General features: G+C 38.7%; 1 protein-coding gene across 1 annotated transcript; it reads left to right on the top strand.

Moving 5' to 3' along the window:
* The first annotated feature begins 5318 nt into the window (after positions 1–5318).
* Positions 5319–8478, top strand: b3gnt7 (UDP-GlcNAc:betaGal beta-1,3-N-acetylglucosaminyltransferase 7). Its single transcript, XM_008331216.3, has 2 exons — positions 5319–5497; positions 6501–8478. Coding segments are annotated over exons 1-2 (1257 nt in total). The 5' UTR covers positions 5319–5495; the 3' UTR covers positions 7756–8478.
* Positions 8479–11553: the final 3075 nt, after the last annotated feature.

Here is an 11553-nt window from a genome sequence, read left to right as displayed (position 1 = left end):
CGACACACCAACTCACTATTGACTACTAATTAAATACTAGTATTATTAACTACTAAATCAATAGTCTGAAATAAGAAGACTGTGGAAACACTGTGGCCAAGAAACTAAAGTGGAGAGTTTATCAGGGTTTGAATTTATATTTATTGCCAAATACATTTGCACACACAAGGAATGTGACTTGGTATATCAGTACATTATTATAATTACAAAACAGAAATATATAAAGCTAAAGAATATTGCTTTTTCCCATCAGTCATAGCTCTATGTGGTTCAGCTCCACTTCTGCTACACAATATATGACTTTATTAAACATATCTTTTTACCAAAACGGAGACTAAATGGCTGGTTTTGCCAGCTCAGCTCTTACTGTGGCTCACATTTTCCCTTGGAGAGGTGACATGTTTGGCATTAAATATTTTGGACACTGCATGTGTGAAACAGCACAATCTGAGGAAACAGGCTGCACGTGAAACACTGACGCACTTACAGCCAGGTGGCCGCTTAACCCTGGGCTTGAGCCACGCTGGTAACTGTCCAGCTGCAGAGAGGAAGCTGCTGCTTCTTATCAAAACAGTGATGTGACTAAGACCAGGGAACTAGGACCAGACTTTAATGGGTTCATCATTGTATAAAAGTATTCAAACTTGGGAATACTTCAAGTGACTGAGGTTTGCTTTGCTTTAAGTGAGTGTTTGAAGGACTTCACCACAGCGTCATATAATGTTACAAAAACTGCAATCGGAGTGGGAGGAATGTGGATTAACAGATCTGAATGCAAACACAATGTAAAAGTCTTTAGTACCTTTCAAGAGGTGTACTTAAGATTAGACCGTTGTGCTCATGTTTCACCAACCAGAACATGGGAGGTGGCGCGAAACATTTACTGCTGCACTAAAAATAAATCACAGGTTTAACTGAAGAACATTTCTAAGCAGTAGAACTGGAGACAGTGGCATGAGCGAAGAGACCCCCGGTGTCAGCAGCATCACGGGCACCCTCGCCATGTGTTTATCAGGAGACGGTCCAACTGATAAAAGATGACGCCAGCCAAGAAGAGACAGTGTCGCTGTCTCCCCCACCTCCTGTTTCCTGATGGTCCTTTGTCAACAGATGAATTGAAACAAACCCCGCAGCTGGGTCTTCACTGTAAACATTTCAAGTTCCTTTCGGGGTTTTGAATGTGTACAAAAATCTACCATTCACCATTAAATATTGACAGAAGACATTGCTGTGGCACAGGTTTTAAGGGACCGTTCCAATAAAAGACTAAACATATTTGGAGTCGTTTTTTACATTTTTGACCTTTTTAAGGAATGTCCTTACAAACAGCCCATTAACCTTTACTGTGAATGCAGCCACACTTTTACACTGTGTGCACCGGTACATGTCCAAACAGTGTGGTAATGTTTGGTAGAACTTGGTGAATGACAGTCAAAACCTCGTGGCTGTCACACATGACAGAGGACTCAGTTTAACAGCCCCACTCAGCTGCCTTCCTCTCAGGCTTATCTGCAGACAGCTCACGGTGCTCGGTGTGGACGGCACCAACATTTCTGGGAATCAGTGTGACAATTGACCTTTGACATTAAACAGCACTTGACCAAACAACCTCAACATGAGCCATTCAGCTTTTCTTTTTTTTTTTTTCAAATAATGAACTATCAACTTTTGCAAAACTGCAGATGTTTAATCCTTTCACTGAACTCTTCCTGGGAAGTGTGGGAGAAAACACAGCCTAACACCTGTGTGTGTGTTGGTGTCTGAGGTTATTACTTGGTTTCACAAAACAGCAGTTGGACTACAAGATTAAATCATAAAATAATAATAATAATTGCTATTATAATTGTTATTATTATTTAATGTCAGCGTTTAATGTAGTGAAATATCATAATGCATTTATGTAAGAAAAGTATTATTTTTCTGTTGGTTCCTTAAATCTATCAATATTAATAATACTAATTTTGAAAACCTTTTTATTACCTTTGATTGCTATGCATTTTGAAAACCTTTTTATTACCTTTGACAACTATGTCAGGTCATCTGTAGTACCATGTAGCTCCATAAACACTACACATACATCTCACCTTTGGTCCTCAACAACCATAAAGTACTTGAATGGGTGTTTCCACCCTCCGGCCTTAGCGGACAGTATTAGCCCGACACAATGAAAAGGCAAACACGGAAGGTAGAGTTTAAGATTTGAGTGTTTATCCTTGACCTTGGAGAGAGAAATTGTGAAGCAGGTAGACCCGATGGAGCGTCACACAGAATTAACTTTTTTAACATAGACGTGGTACAATTAATCTGACTCAAACCTGTCATATATTTGAAGATGTTCCCACAGGGAATTATACAAGAGACACTGGTGTTTAAAACACACCCTTTTGTTTTCAAACCTTTCCTGGAAGGAATGTCTTCAGCTGACAGCTCTGTGGCAAAATAAGAGGGTGTTGGTGGGTGTGGGGGGGTGCCCTCGAGCCAGTTGCATCTAGTGGTAAATTCCTTCTTGTTGAGTGAGGACTCTGCAGCCAGGGCCCCTTCCTTATCAAAAGGAGTAAGGACAAGCTCATGCATCAGTCCAAGAGAATGGGACGGACCAATGGTATTCCTCGCTGCAGAGCCTCAGGTGTGTCAAACACAACAGGGGATTAGCAACAACTTCCCCCCCAAGACCGGGGTAGATCCGAAGATTTTCCATTTCACATTGGCCGCCTGACATCCTGCATCCAGTGACACTGTTGCAGTGGTAACTACAAAAGGGGAAAGCAATAAACGAGATGAAAGTAAGTTGTGAGTTGATTGAAGATAACTGTATGTACCGATAAGGATTGGCCAACACACGTCAGAGTTGTTTCACAACCTTACACTTCCTGGCATACAGGGCGCATTTATCAAGAACAGACAGTGATAATAAATTAACAATTCCTATCCATTATAATTATTAACCTTTTCGGGGTTAATAATTACTTTTTTTTATTATGGTCTAACTGCCGATGTTAGCAAACCCTGAAAGACTGTGTTACAGTGAATGAAAATTAAGTGAAACAGCTTTTAGTTTAACTTGTATTCATTTACAGTTACAGTTCCATTTTTCAGATTGGCTCTTTCTGCTGCGTCACGTGGCAAAGGTTAAACTTAACTCCAAGGTCAAGACAAGGGACTGCAGTGTCTAACACCACTTTGGTCATCTGTCACAATCTCAGAGAGAAGGAAAAAAGAAGAAAAAAAATCATAACGGGAAAAAACACCATCAGCAGGCGACAGGATGCACATGGCCCTGAGAAGGATGGCTGATTGAATACAGGAAATGGAGAGAGAGAAGGGGAGGAAGGAGAGATTTCGGATCACAGCTGTGTTGAAACTGAAAAAAAACACAACCTTGTTTTGAAGCCCCTGGTCATTTTGTTGTTTGTTAACCATAATGAGTCAGAAGGCCACGGTTTGCTAAACAAGGGTTACGAGCGGTTGTGACAGTGACAGCTGTGCAGTCAGTGTTTTGACTTTCACCTCCATTGTCTTCATGTAAAGACACCTGACGAGAAAAAAATAGTTACATTTAACAACCCTTAAGACAAAAATTACAGTACACACAAAGTCCAACCTGCCCAACCCTCCTTCAGCCGCATGGAAGAGATAAATGTAGAGTCGCGGCTCACGTCCACATCAACTTTAGCACACTGACGTCCTATCAACGTTCGGAGTGTGCACACTAACTGTAATAATCCTTATGGTTAGGGTAATGGTTGACTAATTTTAAAAGTCAGGTGGCCACAGTGGACATTTCATCTGTTTATAATACATGCAGTATATTGCAAGCCGAAGGGCTTTGCAAATCTATAAAACCTAAAGTAAACCCCACCTTACCTTAGGTTTTATAGATTTGCCAAGCCCTTCGTGTTATGTCATAACTGTTGGAGGCCTCCTGGTAATGAAATAAATCTACCATGCTACAAGGGTGTGCAGTTTTGGCATGTATTATATATAGATCCTTACTTTGGCTTAGGTAGGAGATGTGTGATGACTTCTCAAAAGCCGCTAGATGTTTGTTTTTTTAATTGTTCTATTAAATCAATAAATGTTCATGTGTCAGCTAGCTATAATAAATGTGTATGTAAGCATTTGTGGTTAAGTAGTCTCATTACTTTCACTTTGTCTTTCACATTTGTTTTTAAAAATACATGAAAGCTAAGCTGAATCTCTAATTCAGCTAATTTTGTGCTTCTCTCTGCACTTCCTCCTTCTTGTGTCACAAAAACAAAGTTATGTGTCCATTTGCATTTCAATGCAAATAAACAGAAATGTTAATGACTGTCATGGTCAGTTTGGCAGATACAATGCTGTAGCAAAATTACAGTCTCCACATTCCATCCGTCCAGTGTTTTAGTTTCTTTGGCTACTGTTGCCACTGTCTCTTGCTTTAAGTTATTATTATGACTACCATTCTTTTCCTATTCTATTCTTTAACTCTTTACTATCCAGACGACATTTGTTTGTGGGAGCCATGTGGGTCAAAAGATGTGTATTACCTTTACATTTATAAAATATGTTCTCAAATTCATTTAAGTTTAGCATATGTTGTACTGCAGTATGGTTCTAGATTTGTCTTGAAGGTTCTAATATAAGATTTTATTCTTTTTCTTTTTCTATTATTATTTTCTAGTATGTTTGTATTCTGTACGGATACAAAGTTATAAATTTAAGTTATCATGTGTTTTATGGCCATATTGTCCAGGCCTGTACTATGTTAGGTGGTAACTGTCACAACACTAAAAGAACAAAGACATTGGAAATATAGTTTTAAGTTGTAATGAAATACAAGTAAGAAGACTTTTACCCATCCAGTAAAAATGAATGTTTTTTTTTTTTCTCACAAATGATTCTTGTTTGTCTCTACATTTGGGGACACATAATGTCTGCAACAACAAATCAAATCAGAGGCTTCGTTTAGGATAGCATGCTAACCATAACAACCTGTTCTATCTCTACTTCCTGCGCCCGTTCCTCTTCGTTTGGTTTTAAACATAATTTCTGGCTATGACAATTTGCATTACGGCCACCTAGATGGTTTAGTGTCCTGTAATAAAATATATAATTTAATTACAATTCTAAGAGTTAATGGTACTTTAAACGGTCCGACAGCCCCGTGCTTTTGCTTTTGAACAAGTTTTTTTACACTTGTGAACGTGTGCGCGTAAGAGGGAGAGACATATAGAGAGAGAGAGAGAGAAAGAGAGAGAGAAGGTGAGAGAGTGTGTGTGTGTGTGTGAGAGAGAGAGAGAGAGAGAGAGCGCATGGATTAAAAAGCGCTGCTGAACGAGCGAGCGCGTTCAGTGTTCAGCAGCGCTGATCCGGTTCATCTTTCACCATTTGCAGCATGACGGGATAGTAAAGGAACTATTTTATTTTACTTTTTATCCAAACGCTGAGGAAACTTTACGAGAAATCGTCTCACTGTTGCTTTCCGAGTTTTTAAGTCGTCGAAAGCAGTGAAGAAAATGTAAGTAGAATCGCTCGCTACATTGGTCACATGTACTTAAATCGTTCAATATTTAACGCATTTATTCGATTTAGTCTTTTTTTATTATTAACAAATATTGTCAATGCAGAACAAAAAGCCAAAGAAAGGGTAATCACAAATTTAGCAACATGTTTTTGTTTTTGTTTTGTTTTGTTTTTTTAAAAAAGGTCGCATGGTTTGAAGAAGTGTGTTTTTTAAAAAAGAATAACTTTTTAATATAAATGTCGTTGTTTTGAAATACACATATAAACAAATATATAGTAACACTGGTTTAGTTATTAGAAGACAAAGAGAAGAGTCCCAGACCCGTCCTCACTGTTCGGGGTCGTGGCGGTGACGAGCCCCAGCATGACATGATGGAAACGTGAGAATTAGAAATGCAGCGGGTTGACTTTCTCGCCGCATTCCAGCTCTTCCTATAGAGGTGTCACTGACAAGTGCTGCTCTACCTGACTCAGAGTTATCTAAACATTCTGTGGCATTTAGTGGCAGAACAGAACTTAGTGGCAGAACTGATCTTCAAATGCCACACCCTTAATTAAAATATCTAACACATTGCATTCTGCAACACACATTATTAGTTTCAATTTTAAGTCTTTCAGTGGTGCTGTCCCGGCAAACAAACATGCCATCACAACTTCCTTTTAATTTTTATTTTTATAAGCCTATAAAAATTAAAAGGCTGATTACTCACATCTGATTTCATATTTATTTGTAAAGCAAATTTCTTTATGATTATTGATTTTAATATTTTGAGTTTTTGTATTTAAGACAGATGGACTTGTGGTAAAAGGATCAGGTGTGTTGTTGGAAGGTTATAGTTTCGAATCCTCTGGTATGTTGAACTGGTACCAGTTACCTTATTCCCCTGGATTGGGTTGATGGTTTAAATGCAGTGGCTAAAATTTCATCATCACTTTATTTGCAATGACAGGAAAGTTTTTTTAGCTAAAGGCTGCCTGTGATCTGTATCTTCCTGCAGGTTCAACAACAGAGATCGCTGGAGGGTGTACAAGAAGATGAGCATCATGTTCCTCCTCGCTGTAGTGGCGCTGACTGTTCTCCAGAAAGGCACTATCAATATGGTGGGTTCATTTGATCTCCAGAGGCACAGTGGCATGGATGGATCAGAGGGGGCTGATTTTGGGGCTACGCAAGCAGATAATAAGGACTCGTACAATATTTTGAAGGGCTTCTGGAAAATGAATCAAACACATCCTCCCCATAAAACCTTGGTCACCTCAAAAGAGCTCAAAGTTACTGCAGGAAGGAGGGCCACAACCTGGGATATAACAAGCACCAACTGTAGCGCCAACCTCAACCTATCCAGTCAGGAGTGGTTCAAAGGCCTGGAGGACAATTTCAAGCAATTCTTGCTTTATCGACACTGCAGATACTTCCCCATAATTTACAACCACCCAGAGGCGTGCAACGGGGAGATAAACTTGCTGATGGTAATTAAGTCAGTTGCCACACAGCATGACCGCAGGGAGGTCATTCGGAAGACCTGGGGTAAAGAGCAGGTGATTAAGGGCAAGAGGATAAAGACTCTGTTCCTTCTTGGCAGACCGTCTCATGACGTAGAGAAAGTGAACCATCAGAAACTTGTCGAGTTTGAGAATCAGATTTATGGAGATATTCTTCAGTGGGACTTCCTGGATAGTTTCTTCAATCTCACATTAAAAGAGATTCACTTCCTTAAGTGGTTCGACATTTACTGCCCTGGTGTCCACTACATCTTCAAGGGGGACGATGATGTTTTTGTCAACGTAGACAACATCTTTGAGTTCCTCGAAAACAGCAAACAAGAAAAGAACATGTTCGTGGGTGATGTCCTTTTCAAGGCAAAGCCAATTCGCAAAAAAGAGAACAAGTACTATATACCACAAACCTTGTATAATAAAACACTATACCCACCCTACGCAGGTGGAGGGGGTTTCCTGATGGATGGCAGCCTTGCGAGAAAACTCTACTGGGCAGCAGACACCTTGGAACTGTACCCCATCGATGATGTCTTTTTAGGCATGTGTCTGGAGGTGCTTCACGTCACTCCTATAAGGCATGAAGCCTTTAAGACGTTTGGCCTAGTGAAAAACAAGACCAGTAAATTGAACCGGGAACCTTGTTTCTTCAAGGATATGATTGTGGTTCACAAGCTGCTCCCATCAGAGCTAAAGTTGATGTGGAACCTGTTAAAGAGTGACCTGGTTTGTGCACAAAAAGCTGCAATCCTATAGCAGATGAGAGACATTGAGGAGGGGTAGTGCCACCAGTTGTGGCTAACACTCTTGCTTAGTGTGAAGAGGACGTGCAGCACAGTACAAGACTTTTTTTGTGGGGACAGACATGACAGGTTTTCTGTGCTGTTTCACTTTTGGAAACTCCCTCTATCTGCCTAAAAATGTATTTAAAGCGGCATTGTGAAGAAACTCTGTCATCATGCAGAGTCAGAGAAATTTCCTCTACCTCTGTGACAGGGTGAACAAATATGTGATTACTGAGGATCTTTTCCTCTTCTTCAAAAAATATAAACATAATGAAAACATTGCCTGGCTGTGCAGTACAGGTTTATTTAACTTTCATAACCACAGAGGTCCTTGCACTCCTTTGTGTGTCTGACTTGATTTGAACTAAAACCACTAGACTACTACTGCAAAACATTGTTGTTCTATCAAATAATTGTGTATATACTGTCCATATATAGAGGTGAATGTGCTATCATACTTGAGTGGACATTTTGGTAGTTTTGCAAACACACTGTGAACTAGGACTTTTGCCGGTACGAGAATAAGACATGGTTATTTAAAAGCCCCCAATTGAAGAGGGGGCATATGTGGATGTTGTGTCTAATTTAAGCAAATGAATTGTTGCTGGTGTTGAGATGATGATCACTGTATTTCTAGGCGATGTATATATGTGTACATAGGATATGATGTGTAAATAAACCAATTTAAAAAATGGTTGTGTTTTGTAACGTCTGGGTCCCTCACACCTCAGTTTAAAAATTCTGATATTATTAATAGAATATGTCAACATCTTAGCTGTGGTCCATCTAATTATGATTCAGGTCCCAATAAAAATATATAATTAAGAATAAAATTAACCATAAACAGCCAACTACCACATCTTGGGTGTGCCTTCTCCTACACCATGACAGGTATTGAAGTAAAGTAATAGAATACATGCACTAATCTGATTATGTTTTAACTGTGTTTGTTTCAGTGGAGGATTAGGTTGCACAATAGTCAGAGAGAACTGCCCCAAACATCATGCTTTAGTGGATTTATGTTCATTGGTGTTCCTGCCACTAAAGCCATAGTAAGTTCTAGACTTATTCCCTCGAGTCTGTTTAAACAAAAGTCCTAATATTGACATGTAGGACCAGGTAAACATGTTCAGTGTCGCTCAACACTACACACTGGATACTGCTACATTTACATCTATATAATACATTTATTAATAGGATTAATATTCCCTCTGTTTTATTGTCACTTGTCTTCAAAATGGCTGCCAGTGAAAAGGCTTTTTCACATCCAGTTAACAGTATAAGGTGAGGCAATAAAGAAGAATATTCTTTTACAGTTAAATACTGGGATAAATAGAGGATACTATTACAGATTGTAAGTAGATCGCTAAAGAAGACTCACTGGAGAAAGTAATTATTAAATAGATTCAACACAATTGTTTTGTTTTGTCAGTGATCCATAGGATCAACTACTATTTTTAAGAAATCTAATATATTTCTTTAGGGTCCAAAGAACTGCATTTCCCCTGAAAAAACCATCAACTTTCATTATTTCAATTGTTTTGTTTTGTTTGTCTGATGCGTTACCATTGAACATTTGGGCTTCCTTTTAACTAATAGCTGACCAAGTGTCCTCAACAATCACCACATAACAGTTGTGTGTAAGTACCTTGTTTTACAAACCTGCCTGAATACCAGGAGCTGTATATTTGTTGGCATTAATTGGAGAAAGCGTTTGATGTCATTGTGGTCAGTGGGCCATCTGGGAGAGACAGCAAGCTTTCACAACACCCCTTGATTTCCATCAAAGGCCTCTGGAGCACCACCAAAGGTAATGTTGTGGAAGTTGTTGCTTGGTTAACCCCCCCACCCCACCCCCCCAAAAAAAGAAACAACCAAAAAACAAAAGGAAGAAAATGATCGAAAGTGACAAAAAAATCACAGCAATAAAAACTTATAGTTAATTTCAAACCATGTGCCTATTGTGAACTATAAACATCAGTCTTCTCCTTTCTTATCTTTCCATATATCAAATGTATTGAGGCAAATAAAATGAGTTCTTTAAATGACTATTTGCATAAAGAAGTAGCCCCGCCACAATTTGTGTGCAGATAAGACCATTAAAGTACTTTGAAAATAAACATATTTCCCACATACATTTCTTAAACATATTTTGCACCAGTGCTTTTGCGGATGTGCAGTTGGATGTAGGGCAAATACATTATTAGTATGAAAAATTAGACAAGTGCATGGGCTTTAACTCACTGTTTTAAAAAAGTGAAAATAAGGAAGTTCAAAGCAATCAAAAGCACATGTGAAAACATAAAAAGGAACTAAAATGTTCTCCTTTCTCTCAATATTTTGTCTCATGTACTTTGTATATTCAGGAAAGAGAGCAGATGCAGAATGGTCTGTGAGTTTCCAAAATGCAAATAAAAACACAACAGAGCCATGTGACCTCATGGTACACACATGCCACAGGACACCACTCTCTCCACAAAGATCTATTGTGAGTTTTTTTAAAAGACTATACTCTAGAGTGCTGTTTTTTTTTTTTACAGCAAATACAAACCAGAAAGGATCAGTCTGTCTTTTATTCTCCACAGTGCCACTGTAGTATACAGTATATGGCGGTGGACAAATACATTAAGCTGTAGGGTATGAGTATTCTGAGCTCTTGGAGTAACATTGTATTTCTAAACTATTTTCTTTAAAGAAAAAGGTAAATGTATGGTTCTGAGCTCTGCTAGAACTAGAATTTAAAACAAACATTTAATATAAAATTCTAGCTATTCCTCTAACCAGCCTCCCTGATTTTTAAGAATTGATGTCACATGAGCTATTCCTCTAACCAGCCTCCCTGATGTTTAAGAATTGATATCATATGTACAAAAGAAACAACAAATGGTGAACATTGTGTGAGGTGCAACACACTTGAGGCCCAAACCTAGAAGTGGCTTAAACTCATATAGGACAGGCTGGTGGTCACTGGAAGTTACAAAAATTTAACAACAGCCAGAATTGTCACCCTAAACATCTAGACAAGGTCATTTTTAGGTCATAGCTAAGTCACATGCAACCAAGAGCAGTACTTTAGTTTTTCCTAACCTGTCCTGGGTCCAAACTTATTACAAATATAGACAAATAGTATTTGTTGGGGGACAAAATTACCCAATTTCAACTTTTGTTCAAATCCTAAGAAAACTACTACTGTAGTAAATGAGTGAACCTGTCAAACCAGCAGCATTAGGATTCATGTGCTTTCAATATAGCTAGGTGGAAGTGTCAGTGTAACAGTATACAGTATTTACCAGGGGACAGGTGCCTACATTTAACATCGCGTAAACTGTAGTATTCGGTAAATAGTACCACGTTAGCCCATGTGGAATGATCAGTCTGCCATCCAGTGGACAACACGCGGTACTACAACTGACTTTAAGCACACTTTAGTTTCAAGGTCAGCCATCTTCTAATTCCCGGATATGAAAACGACAGCAGCTTGAACTAACATTTTCCATTAGACTGAAGACCGACGTTTTAAAAATCACCACCTACAAGATTTTATTAAATCACATGAAAAGCTCATTTGTAAAGGGGAGAAATTAGTCAGTGAACTACAAATATTTTGTTACCATTTTATGTTACATTGGTACAGTCATTCAACCTATGGCTCAGACAGTTTGTGCCCCAACAAAATGAACTTATGTCACATGTTCTTCCCATCCATCTATATCAAAATATGCTTTGAACATTACAGTAAAACTTCTCAACTAAAGCAAACTAAAAGACA

This window comes from Cynoglossus semilaevis, chromosome 2 (genome assembly GCF_000523025.1).
Source record: "Cynoglossus semilaevis isolate Cse_v1.0 chromosome 2, Cse_v1.0, whole genome shotgun sequence".
Lineage (NCBI taxonomy): Eukaryota > Metazoa > Chordata > Actinopteri > Pleuronectiformes > Cynoglossidae > Cynoglossus > Cynoglossus semilaevis.
Note: the sequence above shows the minus strand (reverse complement) of the source record. Positions and strands in the feature narration are given on the sequence as shown.